The 26,802-nt window shown below is 43.5% G+C and overlaps 1 protein-coding gene across 4 annotated transcripts in view; it reads left to right on the top strand.

The window, feature by feature from the left end:
- Positions 1 to 26,802, top strand: part of LOC125464136 (rasGAP-activating-like protein 1) — a 250,170-nt gene that overhangs the window by 134,232 nt on the left and 89,136 nt on the right. For all 4 annotated transcript variants that reach the window (XM_048556259.2, XM_048556258.2, XM_059655017.1 and 1 more), the window contains one exon: positions 20,596 to 20,691. In XM_048556259.2, the coding sequence (XP_048412216.1) occupies positions 20,596 to 20,691 (96 nt within the window). The remainder of the gene's footprint in view (positions 1 to 20,595; positions 20,692 to 26,802) is intronic.

Raw genomic sequence — 26,802 nt, 5'->3', positions numbered from 1 at the left:
AGAGCAGGAAACTGAGCCCTGGTTTATGTAGGTAGACACAAAATATCCCACAATACTATTCAATGAAGAGAAGACAGTTATGCTGAGGTCTTGACCAACAGCCTTCCCTGAACCAGAGCCCCCAAAATGGTCAGTTATCTTATTAATGATCAAAACAGTAGAATTTGGAAATGCTTAGCAGATCTTGCAGCATCTGTAGAAAGAAAATGGAGTTTAGGAATGGATATCTTTTTTAAAAACTTATTCACAGCAAGTAGCCATCACTAGCTGGACCAGCGTTTGTTGCCCATCTCTTTTTGCCCTTGAGAAGATGGTAGTGACCTATCTTGTTGACCTGCTGTAGCCCATGGTATGGAGGGACACCCACAGTGCTGTTAGAAAGGGAATCCCAGGATTCTGACCCAGTGACACCAAAGCAATGGTGATACAGTTCCTTTGGTTAGAAGTTGCAGGTGATGATATTGCCATGCACCTACTGCTGTGTGCCTTCCAGATGGTGAAGATTGTGAGCTTGGAAGGTGCTGTTGAAGGGCCCTAAATTTCTATATTTGAACATCTACAAGTTGCACCACAGAATTTCACCAAAGCTCCTTCCAAGCAACTCCCAAACCCATAACAACTACCATCTAGGAGAACAAGACCTGCAGGTACATGGGAGTGTCAACACCTGCATGTTCCTCTCTAAACCACTCTTCACCCTGATTTAGAAATATATTGCCATTCTTTCATCATCGCAGAGTCAGAATCCCGGAACTCCCTCCCTAGCACTATTGTAGATCTATTGGCACACTGGACAGTAGTGGTTCACAAAGGTACCTCACCACCCCTTCTCAAGGGCAACTGGGAATGGGTAATAAATGCTGGCCAGCCAGTGATGCCCACATCCCATGAATGAATAAAGAAAAACGTCTTATTTGTCATTCTTTTCATTCATTCTAATGCCAATTGCCCATAATTGCTGTCAGGATTGAAAGCTAATTATAGGTTTGAGTCAGTAAATTAGGCTAACACTACACTCCGGTGCTGATTAATGCTGGCTTTCCAGCAGTGCTGTCCTTTGGATGTGTCATTAAACTGACCCTATTGGCAGGATCTTCCAAGAAGTGGGAGTGGGGAGTTTTGGGCTGTGCCACATGTTCAGAGGGGAACCAGGATGTCCCCTTTCATATCACCAGGAGAAAAACATGCAAGAAGTAGCAGGCAGGGGATGTGGTGAATTCAGGAAGAGGGGCATGTATGACCATATGGTTTAATCAGAGGGCCAGTGAAATTTGTTGATTATTCTAGCTTTTGAACATTGGCTCAGCAATCTATCAATAACTAACTTCTTGGAACTCTATCCAGCTTTACAAAATTCTGTCTTCCCCTGCTGAAGCCATGATCAAACTCCATCCCATAGCCACGTCTTTCACTGATGTGTTCTCTGACATTATCATTATGGGAAGTGCAATAGACAGACTCCCATACATTAAAACTTACAGCTCTATTACCTTAGCCAGCAGTACTGCAACCTTCGGAGCATTGCACTGAGAGAAGTGGCCAGCATGAGGCAGCAAGTGAAAGGTGCGAGAGAGTTATTTTTGCTCGGATTAAAGCAGGCCTCTGGCTCCACTTCCCCCCTTTTTCTCTAGCGAAGCACAGGAAGGCATTTTCTTTGGAGCTGGTAGACCCCCTACACAACGGTAAGACAACTCAGCCCGACAACATGCCAACTGCCAAGAAAATACGTTGAGGCCCTGAACAATCTGCTTTTCTGCCTCTGGGTAGCTCACCCACTGGCAGGGCATTTTCCAGGGAACATCCCAAATGACTTTTTGGCACGTGGCAGCCTCTGCCACCTCCCGCAACCTGCCACATGCTGACTAATAAAAGTTCTTTGTCTGTCTCTCTCGGTTTGAGATTCTCAATGGTAAACACCTATGGTCCTGTTGAGGCAGACTTCAAAACTCCCATATTCTACTGAGGGAACAGTGTAAAGTTTCTAACCTTAACCACATTTCGCAAACAACACCACCAAAACCAGGTTCTCTCCCATTCATTACTTTGCTCTGTGTATGACCTTGATCTTGTTACTTATGTGCAACAGTGTCTTAACCTCATTCATAAGGGAATATTTTGCATACAATGTCCGAATAATGGAATTAAGCACTGTAAATATAATTTTTTTCTTTAATCCTACCTTGCACATATTCCAAATATTTTTCATCCTGGTAATTATTACTTGTCCAATTCATCATTTCCCACCCACACAATTATGACCACACCTGCCCCAGTCTATAATTTATACATGAAATAACTTGCTTCAGCATGTCACATTTATCACTCCATGTAAATGTACGTATGAGCAACGCCACTGGAAATTATTTACATGGGTGTGTGTGATTAAGTAACATATTTATATGCATGTGTACATAAGGAGTTCCGATGCAACAATGGGCACAAATTCCATTGTGCACAGATTGGGTTATGAACTGATTGTAAAGAAATGCATTCACCAGTATGCTAGACATAGCACATAAGGGAAATATTCCCATTGCTGATTAGTGCCCCTTCCAAGTTGTTGGGTAATTCTAGGTGATGAAATATAGCTGATTTCCGCAGCCTGTTTTTAACGTAGAAAGAATGGAAGTTTAGACTGGTACAAAAGTGATTAACTGCCTACATGTCAATCTGAATTGACATTAACTCAGGCCACTTTGAGGTTTGTTGGGTGGCAGTGAACTTCCTGACAAAGGTCTGACAGGACCAGGGATGATATTTCATATTTCACCACCTAGGCAGGGGGTGGGAGAGGTCAACCAACTCTTTTTGATGCCATCGAATTTTCATTCCATTGACTTCAAATGAAATCCAGTGTTTTAATAATTGTACAACATAATTAATCTCTGAAACTGCTCATGGAAGAAATAAATCCCATGCAGAATAGTTCCCATCCGATTTGCATCATTAGGAAAACACAGCTGTAAAATGAACACATTTGACAGAAATATTTGTGTTGATTGTTGCAGAGTTTTGTAATTTTTGCCATCTGTTGTGTTGATTTGATTGGTAAAGGTTTGTTTAACTGGGTTGCATTGTCCACTTCTCAAAATCTTCCATCAAATTTGGAATGAATATCAGATACTCTTTTAAAAACTAAAAAAGTACTAATTTTTCTAATTAGACATATTTGTACTGAATTAAATGAAAGTGTTGCACCATTAAATCCATAGAGAGTATTAGGATGACCCCGGGACCTATGACTGTCGCTGAGTGGCTAAGCCATTAGATAGTAATTCCTTGTGCTCCCTCAGGGCACGCCCCAGTCTTGCTGGCTACATTTCTCCCCGTTTCTCACTCAGCCCCACATTGCTACTTTATGTGGATCCTATGTGAAGGAATTGGGCAGATGTGAGGACCTCCTGATGGGCGTACTCCTGGGCCTAGGCAAAGTGGTCATCCACAATCCAGGACTCGATAACCAAGAAACGTGTGTGTTCGTAATGTGGCCAAACAACCAGCTTTCAGCATTTTCCAATGGCAGGTGGTCAATGTGGGAGAGATACCTAGACAGCCATATGATGGATAGACATTCATTTGTCTGCTGTCACTATGGCTAGCTGCAGGATACAACATACATGTGGAAGTGCAGGTTGCCACACAACTCAAGGAGCGGCACGGTGGCTCAGTGGTTGGCACTGCTGCCTCAGTGCCAGGGACCCAGGTTCGATTCCAGCCTCGGGGGACTGTCTGTATGGAGTTTGCACATTCTCCCCATGTCTGTGTGGGTTTTCTCTGGGTACTCCGGTTTCCTCCCACAGTCCATAGATGTGCAGGTTAGGTGGATTGGCCATGCTAAATTGTACATAGTACCCAGAGATGTTCAGATTAGGTGAGTTAGATTTGGAGAAATTCAGGTGAGGGGAATGGTTCTGGGTGGGATACTCTTCAGAGGGGCAGTGTGGACTTCTTGGGCTGAATGGCCTGTTTCCACACTGTAGGGATTCTATGATTTCTATGAACTCGGGCTTCTTGGCTGGTTAGTTCAGTGGGCTGGATAGCCAGTGCTATCAGATTGGTGCCAGTAGCTTTGAGTTTGATTCTCCCTTCTGGCTGGCATGGATCTTCAGGACCTGCTTCTTGCATGGAAATTGCAGTGCAGTGGGTCAGATCTGCCTTTGCTCAGAGACTGAAGAAAATGATGCATCAATGAAGAGGTGAATCTCTTGGAAATTTTCAGACCAGGAAGTACCGTTTATAACCAGCTTTAATAAATGAAGTAACTGTTGGTGCAATAATCTGCTACCCTGGAGGAAATCATAATAACAGAACTGAGAGAGCACGAAATGACCCGAGACCTTAGGAAAGGCTGTTTTTAGCTGCCTTGTTTAGAAGATAGCTCCAAAGTTATTTGCAGTTATAGACTAAACAGACAGAACAAGATTTACTAGTTTGATCAAAATTGGGGTTTCCAAATGTTCAATTTGAAATGAATTTCACAGCATCACAGAACTGTCATCAGCAATCCACTAATGCCATATTCCTGCTGTCTACCCATAACCCTGTACGTTATTGATCTTCAATTAACAGTTTAATTCTCTTTTGAATGCCTTGATGGACCCTGCCTCTACCACACTCTTGGGTAGACCCTAACCATTCATTTCATAAAAGATTTGTCCTCATATCACTTTTGATTCTTCCACTGATTAATTTAAATATGCATTCTCTCATTCTTAATCTTTTCCTGTCTGGGAATACCTACGTATTTATTTTGTCCAGATGTCTCATGACATTGAAAAGTTCTATCAGATCATCTCTCAGTCTTCTGTTGTCTCAGGAAAACTGTCTGTACTTCTCCCAGATATTTTTTAACTGAAATTCTACAACTCTGGAATCATTCTCACAAAGCTCTTTTGCACTCACAAAAGTATCATCACATTCTTCCCAAAGTACAGAACTCAAATTGGCTGCAATTCTCCAGTTTAGTTCCTTGAGCTCTTTTTTGAAAAGGCCGCAATGTTTGCAATCCTTCAGTCTCTGGCACTATCCCTGAGTCTCAGGAAGACTGAAAAATTATAGCCAGCACCTCCACAATTTCCATTCTCACTTCCTTTAGTGTCTTTGAATGCATCTCATCTGACTGTGATACCTTGTCAACTTTTAAGTACAGCAGTCTATCCAATATCTCCTCCTTATCAATTCTGAATCCTTCAGCAATGGAACTTCCTTTTTTTATAATGGCCTGTAACATCTTGCTCTTTGGTAAAAACAGATGCAATACATTCAGCGATGTCCATTGTCTCCATGTGTAAATCCCCCTTTTGGTCACTAATTGGCCTCACTCTACTTTTCACTGTGACTTTACTATTTAAATACCTGAAGAAGACTTTAGATTTTCCTTTTATATTAGTTGCCAGTACTTTTTCACACTCCCTCTTCGCTTTAATTACTTGCTTTTGTTCTAGCTTTCTGAACCTTCTGTATTCAGCCTGGTTCTCGATAATATTTTCAAACTGACATTAACCATAAACACACTTTTTTATCTTTATCATAATTTCTGTCTCTTTTGTCATTCTGAATTTGTTTGCTATACTTTTTCCTTTTGAAGGAATAGGCCTTGATTGTGCTTGAATCATCTCCCCTTTGAAGGTATCCCATTTAAGATAAACTAATCGTGATATGGGAATGCAATGGTCAATCACCCCGCAGCATCCAAAGGAACGATTACTTTAATATTAAAGCAAAATATGATGGTTGATGCAGAAAGTCTGAGATAAAAACAGAAGCTGCTATAAGTACTCATCAGGTCAGGCAACATCTGTGGAGAGAGAAACAGAGTTAACGTTCTATTTCAATAACCTCTCCACAGTATACAGCAGCATTGACTGACTCCTGGGTTGACTACGGGCTGGTGTGCAACATGGCGAAGCACTTTGTCCATTTCTTTATAGATCATAGAGCTGTAGAGCATGGAAACAGACCCTTCAGTCAAATTCAACCAAATATCCAGAATTAATCTAGCCCCATTTAACACTATTTGGCCCATATCCCTTTAAAGTTTCCTATCCATAAACACATCCAGATGCCATTTAAATGTTATAATTGTACCAGCCTCCACCACTTCCTGTGGCAGCTCATACTATACATGCATCACCCTCTGTGTGAAAAAGGCGCCCCATAGGTCCCTTTTAAATCTTTTCCCTCTCAGCTTAAACCTATGCCCTCTAGTTTTGGACTTCTGCCCCCTCCCGGGTTAATGACTCAGTCCACGCCCCTTATGATTTTATAAGGTCACCCCTCAGCCTCTGACATTCCAGGGAAAATAGCCCCAGCCTATTTAGTCTCTCTCTATAGCTCAAACCCTCCAACCCTGGTAACATCCTTGTAAATCGTTTCTGAACCCTTTCAAGTTTCCCAACATCCTTCCCACAGCAGGGAGACCGGAATCGAAGGCAGTATTCCAAAACCAATATCCTGTACAGCCACAACATGACCTCCCAACTCCTATACTGAATACACTGGCCAATAAAGGCAAGTATACCAAATGCCTTCTTCACTGCAAGAGATAGTAGGAACTGCCAGTGCTGGAGTCTCAGATAACAAGCTGTGGAGCTGGATGAGCACAGCCAGCCAGGCAACATCAGAGGAGCAGGAAAGCTGATGTTTCGGGTCTGGACCCTTCTTCAGAAAATGAAGAAGTGACCCTTTCTGAAGGCAGGTCCTGATTCGAAACATCAGCTTTCTTACTCCTCTGATGCTGCCTGGCCTGCTGTGTTCATCCAGCCCCGCAGCTTGTTATCTCACCTTCTTCACTACCCTGTCTACCTGCAATTGCACTGTCAAAGAATTATAACCCTGCACTCCAAGGTCAAGTTTTTTTCATCAATACACCCCAGGACCTTACCATTAAGTGTATACACCCTTCCTTGATTTGTCTTTCCAAAACATAGCACCTCACATTTATCTGAATTAAACTCCATACGCCACTCCTCGGCCCATCAGCTTTAGCATTGCAGTGCTTCCTAAAGTGAATTTCTTGAACAGTTTTGCTCAGGTGCTAGAATTATTACCACCTAGAGTAAATCTGCTCTGAACGAAAGCAGATTCTCCCATCTTACATTCCATCTCTCAGGGCAGGTTAGGAATCAGCTAATACTGCTGGAACCAGGCAATGTGCCTGGATGTGTGAGGTCACCGTCTGGAGATGATCCTACTGATTGTTAGCCTTTGTCCCAGGTAGAAAACCAATCTTGCCATAATTTCTGACAGGAGACAGGTTGGAATTTAAAGTTACCGCCAAGTGGTAGACCCATTGAGTTCCACAGTTCAAATTTAATTCTGGCCTGCCATGTCCCTTTGTCCTAATTCAGAAAACCTTTGCCTATAAAGATGTTTGTGGCAATATAGCAACTATTAAGCAGATGGTTGTTGTTAATTGACTGGGTAGATAAGAAGGGGAATTGGTGGAGCTGATGTGTGAGTGGAACTGTAAGACTGAGTAGTTAATAAACTTAGGTGTGTTGGATTCTGTCTCACCAGCTGGTTTGGGTTTGGTTTAACAGTCTGTGCCCTCCACTTGGCTGATAGATTCAGTGTACCTGCCCTATCAAGCTCTGTGTTTGACACCCTTCAACCCCTCCCATTTTTATCTCAGTTCTCCTATAAGTCTTCTTATCTCATAAGAGTCAGTGGCCTTGTTGTATATCCACTGGCCTGTTAATCTCTAGGTTGTTTTCTGGGGACATGGGTTCATATTCTGCCATGTCAGATGGTGGAATTTAAATTTAATAAAGAATCTGGAACGAAGAGTCTAAAAGAGTCATGAAACCATTGCCAATTGTCGGAAAAACTCATCTGGTTCATTGAAAGGGAAGGGTATCTATTGTCCTTGCCCATGTGACTCCAGGCCCACAGCAATTTGGTTGACCCTTAACTGCTGTCTGGACAATTAGAGATGGGCAATAGCTGCTGTGAGCCAGAAATGCCCACATTCCCATGAGTGAATAAAAAAAGGCTCCTGCCTTTGACCTTCCATACGCCCCTCACCTCTTCCACCTCCAGCAGCCTCTCTTTTCCTAATCCCCAGAATTCCCAGGTATCGAAGCTCCGCTGACCTCCTTCACCCCTGTCATCTCTGATTCAGTCTTTCCCTCTGTTTTGATCCCTGATTTGTCCCTAAATATTTACCTGTCCAAGAAAACAACTAACCTGTCAAATTGGCAGCAGAAAAAGCAGATCAATTGAATCCTGCTGTTAAATCTGACAGGTCTTGAGGGAGGCCTGTCCAGTCTGGTACCCCTCCTTTCTCACCTTTGAGTAAACCTCCAGAACCTGGTGACAGGGTTCGAGCGACTGTACAGAGTAGTATTATTTCTGTAAACCAGGACCGTGAACCCCTTCCACTCCTGAATGGCTACGGTTTGAGATAGATTTCAAAAATCAAGCTAAATGTTTTCAGTTTATACCAGTTGTGGGTGTTTGGAAATTACTTCTAAATTCCTAGAAATGCTGTGGAAATTTAATAAGGAATAGTCTTCTTTGGATTCCCACTGGCTTGGCAATGAGGCAATAAATCAGTGTTGTTTCTTACTTATTAAATTAATGGAAACAGTAGAGTTTAGTGACTCATTAAATGATTGTGATTGTTTGTTGCAGATTGCATTGACTGTTGGTGTCTGCTTCTGAGGAAACGGGCGGTTTGTTTTTTTGAAGAAGGGGAGAAACTTGGCAAAAGTTAAATCAATAAAGTGTGGGCTAAAACACAAAGCAAGAGATAGTACTCAAACATGAAAACAAGGAAATGCTTGTAGAATAGTGGCATGATGCTAATATTTGATGTGATTTTCCAATTAAAATTAACCAATAATAATTGTCGGATATCCACTGTTAACTACCCAAGATTTATTTTTGCAGTAAGCATTCTGGCTTACTGTCATTGCTGCCTGCTTTATTTAGAGATTTTCCCGAAGCTGTTGCACAATAGATATTAATGTTATGCTGCAATGAATACAAAGCAGAATTTCCACAGCACACTGCAGGCATTTCAATTAATAGCATCGTCAGACCGATTTGATCGTCATTTGTGTATTTCTTACAGTTTTCTTGCTATTACTTGACACCTTTGATGAGCTCATTACACAGCTAATGACTTTTCCAATATTCCACCCTTAGAAGCCTCCTGGCATTGAGATTGATGTCCCAATAAGGAAACTTTGGCTCTGTTGACTATCAGTCGTGTTGTGATCTGGTCTGTGACAGAGCTCTGGGCAGGCAGTTAAACCTGGTCCAGAGGAACTTGGTTAAGAAACCTTCGTTTCCTGGAGCAGTACACATAAAAGCCATTGGAACAATGAAATGTGAATAGCTGGCGGTATGGGTAGATCATTTCTTAAGCACATTATCTTATTCAGTTTTCCTACCTGCTTTGCAGCAATAGCGTGAATGGGTGTGCTTCTCAAACAAGCTGAAATTGAACTTTAAGTCATTTCTAAGAATAGCTGTTTAAAATGATTGTAGGTTGTTGAAAAGCAGCAATTCAGCATTAGAAAAAAACAGTGAAGCAGCATGTATAATGTAATTGATAAGTGATTGTAATATTTTCCTGGAAGCTTGTGATCCTGGAGATTTTATCACCTCTGTTGCACTATGAAGGCTGCCTGATCTCTTCTCTCCTGGCAACTGTCATATATCAGCAAGATCATTACAAACAAGTAACAAAGGCTGACAGATGGCTTTGTCAATCGAGAAGCCATAGCGTTTAGATCGACAGTAATGTCAGTTGAAATGTTTATTGCTGTTTGGTATTCCTTTAGGATTTTAAACTCCCTGGAAGTGGCGTCCGCACCCTTTAAATGGTTCTTTTTCAATGACAGGCATTTATTATGATTTTATTTCATCCATGCACCTTTGAATACCATGTAGATGAAGGGTGGATTGTACTGAGATCCTTTAGAAGCAGCTTTGTGGTAGGTCTGTTGAATTGAAAGGAGATGAGCTGGAGGGAAGGCCTGACAGAGTGCTGTTAGCATACATGCAGCAGAAAGAAAATTGTCCTGGTTATCATTAACTTTCAGTACAATCCTGCCAAAGCCATTAGCTGTTTTGAAGAAAATGCGTAGTGCACAGTCATCGTGAGCAATCAGATCAGCTCAATACATAGCTGTTGATGCAATGCCTTGCATTGCATTCAAGGAACATGAGAGTGTCAGCCATTGTCCATTGAGCAGCCATCTAGCAGACATGTTTGTTATGTATGTATGTATAGGGTATGTGTTGCTATGTACGAGAACAAGTTAGGTGCCATAAGCGAGAACTAGCGTGACAGTTTTGCACTGACTGCGGAGCTCCAAAATAAAGTATTCCTTGTTCTAATTTACCGTCCGTCCATCTTGTGTTCTATTTCTGGTTCTGGTGGACCACAAACACAACAACTGGTGACAATGATTGGGTCCACGCCACAAGCCATGTGTGAAAGCTGTGTTTGTGTTGGGAAGAAGGACGTCACCCACACTCCCAAAATAATGCAGAGTTGTGGAGGCAACATGGCAGAGAGTGGTCATGAGGGAGCTCTGGTTGTGGGCGAGACCAGGAAAGAACAGTACATTTACAAAGTCGGTGAGGGAACAGTTAGTGCGGAGAGCGTTTGCCAAGTGGACTCAGACTATGAACAGCTACTAGACTCGAGTGGTGGGAGAAGTTCCCACTGATGAGGAAAACAAAATGGTAGGCCTATTTTGAGCGATGGGACCATTTGGTGAAGAGACGGAATTTTGGACACTGTACGCCGAATGATTTGATCAGTTTTTAAAGGCAAATAGGGTGGCCAAAGACATAATGATAACGGTTTTCTTCAGTACCATCAGGAGTAAGACCTTTGCGATTCTAAGGAGTCTGTTGCAAACAGAGAAACCCATGGAGAAGACATACCAAGAACAATGCAGAGTGTTGGGCAGTTATTTTGCACCAAAGCCACTGATGATGATGAAATGTTTTAGTTCTTGTAAATGGGTGCAGCATGAAAGAGAGTCCCTCACGCAAGTTATGTCTGCCATAAAGAGGCTAGAGGAATATTGTGAATTTGCAGGGTTCCGCCAAGGTGCCTTGTGAGACTGTTTGGTTTGTGGCCTCCGGCATGAAACCACAAACAGAAGCTACTAACAAGGAGAAACCTGGATTTCAAAGCAACTTCGAAATTGTTGGGTGGAATTTTCCACCAGAGAAGCAACCTAGTTGAGTGATAGCACCCAGGTGCCTAAAGTAGTGGAAACTCTGCGGGTCGTGGTACCATCCGTAGAATGCCACCAATCTAGCACGAGTGGCCACAAGAAATCAATGTGTTGGACTTGAGAAGCCCAGTGCCACAGGTGTAAGCGAGTGGGCCATTTTGCCCGAAAATGCCAGGTATCACTCAAACAACAGAAGGGGTATCTGAAGGAGACAATTCCGAGGATAGGATATGGGGTACATGGTGCCAGCCAGGGAGTCAGCCCGGTTTGCAGGAGAAGTAGAAGGTCCAGAGTCAGCAGAGTTTCGGTTAAATGTACTGTCGGTCTGGGATGAAGCTGATTGTTTCGGGATTCTTCGCAAATTAGAGGGGAAGATGGTAAAGATGGAAATGGATAAGGTGCAGTAGCATCTCTGATTCCCAAAACAATATATCAGAAAACATTAAAAGCTTGCCACTGAAGCCTGCCAAGACTATACTGTGGACATACACTGAACAGCTGGTGCCACTAAAGGGCTATGTACTAGTAAAAAAGGACAGTTAAGGGGGCAGTATTCTTAACTGCCTCTGTAAGGCAGCTGCCCCGTATCTTTTTTTCTATTCATTTTTAAGGATGTGGGTGTCACTGGCTGGCCAGCATTTCTTGCCCACATTCCTAGTTGCCCTTAAGAAGCTGGTGGTGAGCTGCCTTCTTGAGCCACTGCAGTCCTCCTGCTGTGGGTTGGCCTAAAATGCTATTAGGGAGGGAATTCAGATGCTCCTCGTTACAAAAATTAAAGTTAAATTGGGGTGTGGGTAATAGGCCAGTGGACTCAAAAACTAGTTTGCAAGAAATTTTGGGAAAGGTGTAAGGATGTCTTCAAGGAACGCTGGGGGAAACGAAAGGAGCGGAAATTAAACTTTGTTTGAAATGAGAGGGTCATCCAAGGAGCCTGAAGGCATGTCCAATACCATATGCCATCTGGCCTAAAGTGTGGTGGAGCCTTGGAACCATCGCCACCAGTGGATGGGCAACTCAAGTGGTCCCAGTCTTAAAAACAGATGGCGTGGTGAGGATTTGTTGTGATTTTAGGTCACAGTCCACCCAACCCTGTGTGCAGATCGACACCCACTTCCACACACTGAGGGCCTGTCCAGTGGACTGGCTGGGGTAACAAAATTCTCAAAAATGCATCTGTCACTGCTGTACTTACAGATGGAGTTTTCAAAGGAGACCCAGCCGCTGCTAACAATAGGAACACACGGGATACTGTTCTGCTGCAAGTGACTCCCCTTCCGCACCATGTCAGTGCTGACTGTATTCCAGAGGGAAGGACCACATTTTGAGTGGATTTCCAGTATTACCTGGATCCTCCAAAGAGGAGCATTTGAAAAACCAAGAAGAAATCCTAAAAAGGCTGCAGGAACACAGCCTACAAATAAAAATGGAGAAATGTGAGTTTTCTAAAGACTCCACTGAGTACCTGAGCAATGTGATCGATGGCAAGGCACTACACAAGGTGCCCAAGAAGATGGGAACTATTGTGAAGGCCCCTGGACCAGAGAATGTGTCTCAACTGAGTTCATTCTTGAGACGTGTGAACTACTATGGCAAGTTTGTGCCTGATGTAAGCAGCCATACTAAGCCCCTGCATTGGTTACTGGGAAACGGCCAACCCTGAAAATGGACCCAGGACCGTAACCACCCTTACCGGGAGGTGAAACAAGCCCCAAAAAGGTTAGACGTGTTGACTCATTTCAACGCAGAATTGCTCCTGCTGTGGCACATGACACCTCACCTTATGGGCTGTATTGTCACACACCTTGCCAAATGGATAGAAAAGGTCTGTTGTGCTCACATTGAGATCACTAACAAAGATGGAGAAGTGTGCCGAAGTAGATTTGGAAGGGCTGGCTATCATTTTCAGTGTTAAGAAGTTTACCAATTTCCTTTAATGGCAGACACTTTGCACTGATGACAGACCACATGCTGCTAACCTCCATTTTTGGCCCATATATGGGAATACTGTCAATGGAGGTGGCACACCTGCAGAGATGGGCACTGGCTATGAAAGTCAGAGATCAAACACCAGCAGGTGAGGAAGCATGGCAACTTTGTCAAGGTTACCATTATCGGAAAATAAGGATGTTCCTTATATCAATGTACGCTTTCCACGATGACAAGGTATTGGTGTCAGTGAGTCAGGTACAGAATGCTACTTGGAATGACCCAGTCTTGAGCCTAGTCATGGATTTAGTCCTGAGAAGAAAGACTTGTCATAGGAACCATCTAAAGTTATACCTTTACCTGTCTGGGAGGTGGGAGTTGTCCGTATCAGATGGCTGTTTACTGTGGTGAATAAGATTCGTTACCCCTCCCCAGCTAAGAGGAAAGGTGCTGGAATAAGTGCACCAAGGGTACCCTAACATTGTGCAAATGAAGGAGATAGCTAGGATCTACTTTTGACAGCAGAATGTGGTCTCCCAGATTGAGGAGAAAGCAGGATCCTGTGAATCCTGTTCATTATTAAGGAATGTGCCACTGTTTTCACTCCTTCACCCATGGGAATGGCCTCAAACTATATGGCAAATGACTCACACCGATTTTGCAGGGCTAGTAGAGGGGGATCTTCCCAACATCCACTCTGTCCAGGCCATTCAAAATTGCGTAGTTTCAATTAGAATCCCCTTATCCTGCTAAGCTCCAACAAGTATAGTCCCAGAGTCCTCAAACGTTCCTCATATATTAAGATTTTCTTTTCTGGGACCATTCTTGTGAAACTCCTTTGAACCTGTTCCAGGTCCAGTACATCTTTCCCGAGGTTATGAGGCCCAAAACCACACACAATACTCCAAATATGACCAGAACCTTATAAAGCCTCAGAAGTACATCCCTGCTTTTATATTCAAGTCTTCTCAAAATAAACACCAAAATTGCATTTGCCTTCCTAACCACTTTATCTTGAGAGAATCCTGGACTAGAACTGCCAAGTGTCTTTGCACTTCAGACTTCTGAATTTTCTCCTGATTTAGAAAATATGATGAATAGCCAGGAGGAGAGATTTGTTCAAACCTTGAAACAGGCATTAAAAGCTTCACAAAGGGAGGGATCGCTAGGACGCTGATTAATAGGTACCTCAGCATGTACAGGAACATGCTACACACAACAACCCAGTGCTCAGCAGTGTCCTTAATTTTCAACTATCAGCTGCGAACCGTTTAACTTACTGTGGTTGGAAGAGAGCAGAGAGGTGGTAGAGCAAAATCAGGAAGAACAGATGGCCAGAAGGACTGGAACCTTATGGTGAAAGGCGTTCCAAAGAGGAGAGGCCATGATGTCAGATATAGACTAGGGATGAACTGGTGTGGAGGAGGCACATGAACCAGCTGGTCATTGCAACTCACCAGTAGGGAATTATACTCAGAATACCAAGCTGATACAGACTGGACCACGGGTGTGGACCAAAGTCATGCACCTCCCAGCCAGGGTTGGGCCATACCCAGGGTGGATACTACAGTAGCGTCACAGGGTAACAACAGCCAGGGAGGGACCTACCTACAGAACAATAGGAGCTGCCAGCAGCCTGGGTGGCTACACTTGAAAAGGTTCCTGACATAAGGGGATGGTCTTCTAGTCACCGCCATCCGCCTGAGAGACTGATCATGTCAATGTAAACTGCGTGAGGGTTGTTTTCTTTTCCATGGTTTTTTTGTAAATATTCCTGATGATATTTATATGTTAGCTACGGTGCTTGCATAATAATTGTTAGAAACACCTATATTGATAAGGGGAATATGGAAGTAAAGGGGGTGGGGATAATGTATGTTGTTGGGTATGTGTTGCCCCTTCAAGAGATCGTTTCAGGTGAACTGGAAGGTGGAGATACAGGGGCAGGCTAGGACTGACTGTGGAGCTGAGAGGATGCACAATAAAGAACGAAGTATTCCCTGTTCAGGTTTACCCTCTGTCAATGATGTGTTCTATTGCTGATTCCTTTGAACCATGACCACAACAATCCTGAGGATGAGATTCCAGCCTATACTGTGTCTTCCATATTATCATCATCTGCTGTGTCCTGTGTAGTGGGAGGGCCCTTGCAACCAGAGGATTTGAAGAACTCTTCATTGGATGATGCATTTGTGGAAGAGGGTCAGAGCAGAGGACTGGACAGTGACTGCCATGTATGGGAGGCATGAGCAATGGCGAGACTACATGGGAGCAATCCCATTACATCCTTCTTGCAACTGCAATGCTCCTGAAATGCCCGTGTTAGGAAGTTTTCTGCCTACTTTGACATAACATTCCTTCTTCATATCAATCACCATCGCTTAGTCGCCTGCCACATCTGAGGAAACTCAGACTGTTCCTGTTACAGATAGGCAGAGTGAGGGGGGTGCAGGCTTTAGCTTTAATAAGACAGCATTTACTGCATCAACAGGACACAATCTATCAGTTATTTGTTGACAATGGCAACAACAATCCTCAACAGCAATAAGGTTTTTGTGCATCTAAATTAAAAGGGAAATACTGTGCATGTAGAAAATCAGCAATAAAAAGAGAAAATGCTAGAGAAACTCAACAGGTCTAGCAGCATCTCTGGAGAAACAGAGTTAGTGTTTCAAGACATGTGTGTCCTAAGGAAGAGTTATAATTCATCACAGCATGCTAACTCTATTGTCGTCCCCAGATGATGCTAAGCCTTTTGAGGATTTCTAGCACTTTGTGCTTTTATCCCTAATGTGCTTTCTTACTTGCCTAAAGCGCTGCTGTGAAGTGTTCCCCCTGCATTTACAGCTGGAGTGGAGGCTGGTAAGTGAGAAGACTGGCCTATGGTTTGGGACGACTTTGCAGCTGTTCTCTAGTTGCCTGAGACTTGAAGGACCCCGCTATGATCTTCACAGGGTCAGTATCTTTACAGCTACTGGAGATGCTGTGGTCACTGACAGAGGGACTGAGGAATCCACATTCTGAGCTTTCTGGCTGGTGGACTGTCCTCCAGCACACTCACCAGTGTCCTTAATGTCAACCATCAGCTGCACACTGTCCCCTTTTTCTTATTCATTTGCGGGATGAGGGCATCGCTGGCCAGGCCAGCATTTGTTGCCCATCCCCGAGGGCAGTTAAGAATCAATCACATTGTTTTGGGTCTGGAGTCACAAGGAAGCCAGATTGGGTAAGGACAGTGGTTTCCTTCCTTAAAGGGCATTGATGAACCTAATGGGATTTTCTGACAGTTGACAGTGGATTCGATTCCTGTTTATTGAATTCAAATTCCACAGTCTGCTGTGGTGGGTCCCCAGAACATTATCTGGGTCTATGGATTGACAGTCCAGCGAAAATACCAGTAAGCCATGCCTCCCTATCTTCTGGAGCTGGAGGAGACTACAAGCCCTCTGTCCCCTCTAACCTTGCCATTACTGATAGCCAAGGCAATGGGATGCAGGTCTACACACATTTGCAGCATTCATTGACTGGCCTGCTGCCTATGGCTGTCCATTATCAGTCCCTTGATGGGGCTAGCCACATGTATATGTAGTTGAGAGAGAACAGCACTCACAGCACGGATAGAATCACCTATCATTCACGTGTGTTTATACACAGCCTCTGTAAGGTCTCCTTCCTCTCACTGTGTATGCTGCATAGTCTGTTCGGCCAACACCAGAGGCCGGGGGTCAGCTTAGTATGGTTTCCCACAGACCTCTGACTGTCAGGGGTCTCGACTATTATAACCTCCCTCTGGTCATGAAGATTTAACCTATCACAGACTCATACAATCATACAGTACAGAAGAAGCCCTTTGGTCCGTCAATTTCGCATTGACAAAGAAAGACTCTAATTCTACTCTAATCCCACTTTCCAGCACTAGGCCCATAGCTTTGAATTTTGCAACATTTCAAGTACTCAACCAAAAACCATTTAAAGGTTTTGAAGTTTCCCTGCTGAACTACTCTCCCAGGCAATGCATTCCAGATTCCCACCACCGTCTGAAATTAGCAGGCCTTAAATTTCTTCTGAACCTCCTGCCTTTCACTTTAAAATGATGCCCATTTATATTGACCCTTCAACTAAAGGAAATAGCTGCTTTCTATTTGCCTTGTTCATGCTGCTCATAACTTTATTCATCTCAATCAAGTCCCTCTCGGCCTTCTCTGCTGTAAAGAAAACAACCCAAGCTTATCCAGCCTCTCTTCATAACTAAGCAGCTCCATCCCAGGCAACTCTCTGGTGAATCTCCTCCGCACCATTGTCCAGTGCAATCTCATCCTTCCTGTATGACAGTGACCAGAATGGAACACAGTACTCCAGCTGTGGCTGAACCAAATTTCTGTACAACTCCAATATAAGCTCCTTGCTTTTATAATCTCTGCCATATATATGCCCTCTTAACCATCCTATTAACTTGTCCTGCTGCCTTCAGGGATCTGTGGACAAGCACCTCTAGGTCTCTGTGTTCCTCTGAGCTTTCTGGTGTTCCTGCCATTCATTAAGTACTCCCTAGCCTTGTTACTCATTTTAAAGTGCACCACCTTTTACTTCTCAGGGTTAGATTCCACCTGCCACTGATCTGCCCATCCTTTATCCTCCTGTAACCTAAGAAATCCCACAATGTAGGAGTGCACTGATGGAGGGTGTAAGGGAGTAATGTGACTGTAGACCCTCTCCTTAGAGGTGGTTTGCAGACCCTCAGATTCTGTAGATGCCCTTTCTCCTGGTAAGTAGGAACCTGCATGAGAGAGCATGACCTAAATAGCTACCCAGCAATACTTCACAAGGCTACATATGCCCTGACCGGAACCCTCCACCCCTCTAATTCATTTAAAACCCCCTCTGGCCTGCCTGTAGCCCTGAATGCTGAGGCAGTTTGAGGCATGTCTTATGAATATTTCTGGGCTATGTCAATCAACCAAACAGTAATGCAATAGATCCAAAGTACCTCTGTCTTTGGAGAGCAAGAGTGGGCATTGTACGGGCACTTTCAGGTGGTCCAATGACTTAATCAAATTGTGACTGATCTTAGCAGTACAAGGACCCACCTACGTAGTAATGACTCCACCCGGATATTGAAGACTGTGCCAGTAGTCTAATGACACTGCTATCTTATTTATGTTTAATTTCTGTTTATGTATCATGTGGAATCAAAGACTAAAGTTTCTAAACATTTGCAAAGTCAAGTAATAGTTGTGAGCAAGGAGTATAAAACCTAGGCTGCTTACATGATATGAATCATATTAATGTTGTCACCCTGCAAACAGCTCTCTGGTTGTGGGCTCCCCTGCATTTTATTTACAAGCAGGTTCAATTCAAAGAAAAATCTTGCATTCATAAAGAACCATTCATGACCTCGGTACACTGCAAACTGCTTTGCAGTCAATGAAGTACTTACGCAGTGTGATGACTGTTCTTATGGAGGGAACTGAACTGTCAATTTGCATGGAACAAGTTCCAAAAGACTTCCACTTGGGATTGTACAGTTGGATCTTTATGCCCACAAGGGCAGGCAAGTACGGGCCATAATTTAACACTTCATCTGAAAGAAGCTACCCCTGATAGTGCAGAACCCTCTCAGTACTGAAACTATGCTGCCAGCCCTAATTTATTTGGGATGGAGCCTTTAGAGTGAGACTTAAACCCAACCTCCAGCCTCAGAAGGGAGTGAGTGGGGTGTGGTTAGTTAATGTACATTGTTAATATTATCACCAAGTAAATATTTATAATTTCAATATTTGCTATTAGATCAAATATCAAACTAAGTGCTGAGATAATGGGAACTGCAGATGCTGGAGAATTCCAAGATAATAAAATGTGAGGCTGGATGAACACAGCAGGCCAAGCAGCATCTCAGGAGCACAAAAGCTGACGTTTCGGGCCTAGACCCTTCATCAGAGAGGGGGATGGGGAGAGGGAACTGGAATAAATAGGGAGAGAGGGGGAGGCGGACCGAAGATGGAGAGTAAAGAAGATAGGTGGAGAGAGTATAGGTGGGGAGGTAGGGAGGGGATAGGTCAGTCCAGGGAAGACGGACAGGTCAAGGAGGTGGGATGAGGTTAGTAGGTAGCTGGGGGTGCGGCTTGGGGTGGGAGGAAGGGATGGGTGAGAGGAAGAACCGGTTAGGGAGGCAGAGACAGGCGATCTTGACCGCGTCTCCCGTATTTCCCGCAACACATCCCTCACACCCCGCCCCCAACACAACCGCCCTAAGAGGATCCCCCTCGTTCTCACACACCACCCTACCAACCTCCGGATACAACGCATCATCCTCCGACACTTCCGCCATTTACAATCTGACCCCACCACCCAAGACATTTTTCCATCCCCTCCCCTGTCTGCTTTCCGGAGAGACCACTCTCTCCGTGACTCCCTTGTTCGCTCCACACTGCCCTCCAACCCCACCACACCCGGCACCTTCCCCTGCAACCGCAGGAAATGCTACACTTGTCCCCACACCTCCTCCCTCACCCCTATCCCAGGCCCCAAGATGACATTCCACATTAAGCAGAGGTTCACCTGCACATCTGCCAATGTGGTATACTGCATCCACTGTACCCGGTGCGGCTTCCTCTACATTGGGGAAACCAAGCGGAGGCTTGGGGACCGCTTTGCAGAACACCTCCGCTCAGTTCGCAACAAACAACTGCACCTCCCAGTCGCAAACCATTTCTACTCCCCCTCCCATTCTCTAGATGACATGTCCATCATGGGCCTCCTGCACTGCCACAATGATGCCACCCGAAGGTTGCAAGAACAGCAACTCATATTCCGCCTGGGAACCCTGCAGCCATATGGTATCAATGTGGACTTCACCAGTTTCAAAATCTCCCCTTCCCCTACTGCATCCCTAAACCAGCCCAGTTCGTCCCCTCCCCCCACTGCACCACACAACCAGCCCAGCTCTTCCCCCCCACCCACTGCATCCCAAAACCAGTCCAACCTGTCTCTGCCTCCCTAACCGGTTCTTCCTCTCACCCATCCCTTCCTCCCACCCCAAGCCGCACCCCCATCTACCTACTAACCTCATCCCACCTCCTTGACCTGTCCGTCTTCCCTGGACTGACCTATCCCCTCCCTACCTCCCCACCTATACTCTCTCCACCTATCTTCTTTGCTCTCCATCTTCGGTCCGCCTCCCCCTCTCTCCCTATTTATTCCAGTTCCCTCTCCCCATCCCCCTCTCTGATGAAGGGTCTAGGCCCGAAACGTCAGCTTTTGTGCTCCTGAGATGCTGCTTGGCCTGCTGTGTTCATCCAGCCTCACATTTTATTATCTCAAACTAAGTGCTGTTGTGTGCAGAGCAATGCTTCCAAACTCGATATAATTGATGGTTAGTCTAAGTTTTAGAGCACATTGTGAAAATAACAGTAACGATTTATTTAAGTATTAGAATGTGCAACTTTGACAACTTCTTCTCTACTAGAGTGTCGCAGCTGCAAGACCCGCAATAAGAACCACCCTGTCTGAAGCTTCACCAGCTTATGATACAGACCTTGCATCTACAGACTGTCTAAACCAGGTGAGTGTTGAATTAGCCATTCATCAGATAAACAACAGTAAGAAATCACATGGGATTTGATTAAAAATAATGGTGATTAGGGACTAGCATGTGTCTTCTTCTGGAGTATCCTCTTGCTGTTGCCAAAATTAGAGATTTCTAGAAAATTATTGCTTAAAAAAGCATTGTGGACCTACAGAGTCTTAATGCTTGGACACATTGCAGGGTGGGTTACTCATCTATGCAGAGTAAGAATTCCCAGGTTAGGTGCCTGGCCTGTGCTAAATTAGCTGTTCTGCTCTGGGAGTGCAGAGAGTAACACAATTGATTGCAACACCCTGGTCTCGGAAAAACTCAAATGCAGGGCCAAATTATTTTTAACCTCATTAAATCAGGTGACCAGTTGATGCATGAGGCATCAGTCGCAAGGTGTCTACGGTGGAGGTAGATGCAGGTGACCGTACTGAGGTTCAAGTATATAGTTTTGGCGATGGAGATGTTTCTTTGGAAACTTGAGGCGAAATAAAATGTGCAAATTGCAAGTTGTATATTGTAGCCTGAGACAATGACCAGGAAGTGGATTAGAATTGGTAACAAGGATACAGTGTCATTACTAAATAACAAAGTGTGGAGCTGGATGAACACAGCAGGCCCAGCAGCATCTCAGGAGCACAAAAGTTGACGTTTCGGGCCTAGACCCTTCATCCTCAGTGTCATTACTGTCAGCTAAAAATACTGGCCTTAATCAACATAGCATTTGATTTTGTACAATAGTATCAAGGCAGGAAGTTATTGTATTGTTTGTTTTAGAGGACATTGGGGGTAGTAAATTACTAGGGAGAAGTTGCTGGAGGATAAGGTCTCTTCAAAGTAATTGTTTCTTCATACTAAACTAACTGTAGACTTACCATGAGGTCCAGGGTTCTACTTCTCTCTTAAGAATCCCTCTTCATCATTGTGTGATCTGTTATGTCAACACTGAAAAGTTTTAAAATGTGAGGCTGGATGAACACAGCAGGCCAAGCGGCATCTCAGGAGCACAAAAGCTGACGTTTCGGGCCTAGACCCTTCATCAGAGAGGTCTAGGCCCGAAACGTCAGCTTTTGTGCTCCTGAGATGCTGCTGGGCCTGCTGTGTTCATCCAGCCTCACATTTTATTATGTTGGAATTCTTCAGCATCTGCAGTTCCCATTATCACTGAAAAGTTTTCCTGATTATAGAGTCAAGTGTTAACTCTTTACTCCCAAAATCCCTTAAGTCAATGGTATTATTGAATGTATCCATCCTTCTGTGGTTACAATATCAAACCATTAGGTAGAGAGGATAGTTGTTATCAGCATTCATGCAGCAGCTCATTCCCTGTGCATGGAATATGTTGGAGAGGGGCAGCATGTAAGTGAGAAAGAGAAGCAGGCCATGGGGATAGTTCAACAAAAGCATAACACTGCTAATTCTGAGATTGTGAATAAAAACAAAAAAATGCTGGAGAAACTCAGCAGATCTGGAATCATCTATACACAGAGACATTAGTGTTTTGAGTTTAATAAAAGACATTTTTTGAAACTTCAGGGAAGAGATGAAGAAGTTCTGGACAGAAATCAGGTTTGATTAGAAGTGTTAACTTTGTTTTCTCTCCACAGATCCTGCCAGACCTGCTGAGTTTGTCCAGCACTTACTGTTTTTCAGTCGATAATAGTTCCTGGGCAGACAGTGGAGCTGATTGAGGGCTACATCTGTAAATTGAGGTGCTTGCTGGAACATTCTGTTCAACACCTGCTTCACCTGGGCATTGTTCTAGCAAATGTTCATCCCCCTCCCTGCCCCCTTGATTAGCCTTGTGCCCGTGTTAGGAATAGCAATCGGCCAATCACCTGTCTTTGCATATATTATATGTTACTTGGCTTCCATCTAGCAAGTTCTGTAAAGCTGATACTGGCAACTATTTTGGACATTTGGGGTTCCTTTTCCGAGATTTCACATCATAGTCAATCGTATACATACACATGGTCTTCCGTGCTTTTTATCAGTCAAACAAATGTACAGGAGTGAGTACATTGTTAATGAATCTGTGCATTCTGTTTGGTTAATGCAATAACTTTAGTTGGAGAAGTGCAAAAAAACCTGAACAATCAGATTGGTTTTGAATTTTGAATGGCTAGTCCTCACATCATTTCCCATTTTACAAAATCATTTGATAGATTTTTATCACCATGAGGTAAACAAGACAGTTTTTCCTGACATTTAATTAGCCTCGAGCCTGTATGTTAAGGTCTGATTTGTGTAGCCAGGACTATTGCCCATGTTACAAGAGATGGCTGTGATTGCTTAAAAAATTATTATAAAAAAAAGCACGATTTTGCTTCAGGCTTTAGGGACATTGTTCCAAATAACTTAGGTGTGTGTACCAGGCTAGGCAGCTTTTGTGGACGGAGAAGCAGTTGATGTTTCATATCGATTACCTTTCATGAGACCTGGGAAAAACTGGAAATGTAATAGATTTTAAGCAGGTGAAGTGGGAAAGAGAACAAAAAGGGGAAGCCAGTGAGAAGGTGCAAAACAGGAAAAATTCAATGCCGTAAGAGGTAGTTGAGCAGCACCCCAGGGAAGGATAGTGACAAGAAAAGAAACACGAGATGTGCGTGGCTGACTGAGAAACAGCTGCTTTGTGAAGGCATTAAATAAAAGAGGAAACCAAGAGTGAAACCAAATCCTGTGAAAAACAAAAGGAAACACAATGGGAGACAGAGATCATGGTCTGAAATTGTTGAGTTCAGAAAGCTGTCAAAAGCCTAATTAAAAGGCAAGTCAGTAAGCTGCCGATGCTGGAGTCAGAGATAACACAGTGTGGAGCTGGAGGAACACTGCAGGCCTGGCAGCATCAGAGGAGTAGGAAAGCTGACGTTTTGGTCAGGACCTTTCTTCTGAAACATCGGCTTTCTTGTTCCTCTGATGCTGCCTGGCCTGTTGTGTTCCTCCAGCTCCATGCCGTGTTATGTCTTAATTAAAAGGTGAGGTGTTTTTGCCCAAACTTGCACTGAGCTCTTTTGGAACACTGCAGTGGGTCAATGGCAGTGAGGGAGTCAGGTGGCGATTCAAAATACTAGGGCCGGGGAAGTTCAGGATCTTACTTGCTGATTGAATGAAGTTGCTCCATGAAGAAATCGGCCGTATGATCTCAATGTGGATTTTACCAGTTTCAAAATCTCCCCACCTCTGACCTTATCCCATGATCAACCCTCCCTCTCATCGCTGCCTCCTTGAGCTGAAACTACCCAACACAACCTGTCAATCTTCTCTCCCACCTATCTGCTGCTCCCACTTCACTGGCCAATCCCCACCACTGCCTACTTACACTCACCTATCACCATCCCATTTACCTTCCCCAGCCCCATCTCTATTTATGTCAGAGCTCCCATTCACCTCCCCCATTTCTGAAGAAGGGTCCTGACCCAAAATATTAGCTTTCCTGTTTCTCTGATGCTGCCTGTCCTGCTGTGCTCCTCCAGCTGCACACTGTGTTAAATTTAAATCAGCTGATCTCTGTTTGCAGAGCAACTTGTGTGAGAAACAAATTGAAAAAGTGCAGTAAATTGCTGCTTCACCCGCAGGAGAGTTTTTAGTGCAGACAATGCAGAGAGAGGAGAAGCTGTGGAGTATTTCCATGATTTTCTGTTCATATTTCTTTTGCTTAGATGGGACAATTTGGATAAATTAATTTTAATGACTGTGACTAGCTACTATGGGTCTGTGGTCAGTGGACCTAACCTGTTAGAGAACGTGATCCAGTAGCCCTGTTTCAGGCTTTAGAATGAAATAAAAGATGTGCTTAGTATTCATTCCTCAGGCATCAGACTAAATTTGATCTTGCATTCTCATTTCAAATTCAGTCAGAAATGAGGATACCCCTAATCTGTATGCGCTCCTAATATAGGTGCAATGTTGATTGTTTTTGTTTCTTCTTGGGATGAGTACATCACTGGCGAGGTCAGCATTTAATACCCATCCTAGTTGCCCATGCTGCCATCCGCAATGGTGTAGGAAGCAAGTTTCAACATTTGGACCCAGTGAAAGTGAGGGAAGCAGTACATTCATGTCTGCTATTACTACTTTTAGAAAGTAGGCAATCGGGTCCTATGGTCTTGTCATTATTTTAGTCCCTTAAGCGCCTCCAATATTTTTCTATGATGATATTGATGTCCTTAAGCTCCTCATGTTTCTTAGCACGTGTTATTCTCTATTTATGGCATGTAATTTTTATCTTCTACTGTGAAGATGGGACAGAAATCATATATTCAGTATCTCTGCCATTTCCTTATTCCCCATGATACTTTCTCATGTGATTTTCCTGAATTAAACAAAAAAATCTAAAGCTTTCCACCTTAATTTAGCCTGTGACAAAGTAACTGGCTGATGCATCAGTCATTGCTCTTTCTACACTTTATCAAAATAGATTAAACTTTCTCTCTCTCTCATAAATGTTTCTATGACCAGCTTAGAAGTCACCTTTTCTGTTGACAGTTCAGGTTTCCAGTATTTCTACTTTACTTTACATTAAATCAACGATAGTATCAGCATGATTGCACAAGGGACGGTGATGGTGATGCTACGAGGCTAATTTCTTCCCCAAGTGTAACAGAACCTGCAAAAGCCACATCGGTCTGTACAGCCACCTATGGACTTACACTGAGAGTAGAAGAGAGTCATCCTCGTGTGCAAGGGACCACCAATGCTGAAGATGATGACTAATCCAAAACACTAGGTTAACGTTCTGGGTACATGGTTCAATTCCCATCATGGGTAATGAAGTGTAATTTCAATAAAAATTTGGAATTAAAATCTTGTCTAACCATTGTTGTAAAATCCAAACTAATGTTCTTCTGGGAAGGAAATCTACCATTCTCACCTGGCCTGACCTACATGTGGGTTTGGTCCCACAGTAATTTGGTGGACTCTTCTAATTGCCCGTGACCTAACCAGTGACGTCTCAGTGGATAAAAAAAGTAACCTTGCCATTGCCCGTGCCACCCCCCCCCCCCTGCCATTATTACCAATAGACCATTGTACATACATATTTATATGTGTGTACTGGTATAGAAGTTTAGGTTTGAGGTTCCCATGGAAGCAACTTCTTCTACCATGACCCAGTCTGGTTTGGTTTGTCCTAATCCCCTTAGTGCTGGTTTAGTTGGTAAACAGTGCCTGCTCTACTCTACAAGTAACCTGGATGTAGACAATGTAAAGGATTCTAACACTTTACTTACTCTACAGATACGTTATTCCAGTCCAAATGCTTTCCTCTTAGTTTCCTTCTCAGATTATTTGCCAATATCATGATTACAACATCACTGACCAACTTATATTAATACTTTACTCAACATTTAGCGCCTTCACATTCCCCAAAACAAGGAGCCTTCCACTTAGTGATGCCTCACTGATTCCATCATCGATTTTGAATGTTTCAGACAACACTGTTCATTTGCCTATCTGATGTAATACCTGGATGAGCCAAAATGTCCTCTGATTATTAAAAAAAGAACAGATTGAACACAGACTTGCACAGGCTTCTTATAATATTGATGTATTCTGGTAGATTGTCAGGCTGTAGTTCACTATTAAAGTATATCTGCGTGAATGGGTTGCTACACTTCAGACAATTTTTAAAAGCTCCCTATCTTTCTTAATTAGCCGTCATATTTCAATAGATGTCACAACCCAAAACAATAATAAAAGCATAGTCCCCAAAAGATTGCTGACAGCAGTCTTTAATTTGTTGAATTAATAATAGTTTAGCAATTAGGCAACCTTTGAGGACACTGTTAATATACTGGTCACAATTGGGACTCATTATGTTGACAATTTTTTAAAAAATCCAATTGAATTAGAAACAGAAAGTGGAAATGGCGGTGAATTAATAAAAGCCACCTTGCATTTTGATATTTTGGAATTGTTATAGCAAAGCCTGGTATCTGGTTATAGGATTTCATTAATAAGAGTTTGGTAAAGCTTTTTCAAGTCATTACACCCGTTGGTCCCATTGCTTGTATCTGGGATTGTGTGTAACAAGTGGGTTATTTCATGAAGTTTGTAAGACAGGAAGTCAAAATCACAGGCTGCTTCTTTAGCTTTCTCTCA

Source organism: Stegostoma tigrinum, chromosome 26 (assembly GCF_030684315.1).
Source record: "Stegostoma tigrinum isolate sSteTig4 chromosome 26, sSteTig4.hap1, whole genome shotgun sequence".
Lineage (NCBI taxonomy): Eukaryota > Metazoa > Chordata > Chondrichthyes > Orectolobiformes > Stegostomatidae > Stegostoma > Stegostoma tigrinum.
The sequence above is the reverse complement of the archived record's forward strand: the minus strand, read 5'-3'. Positions and strand labels throughout refer to the sequence as shown.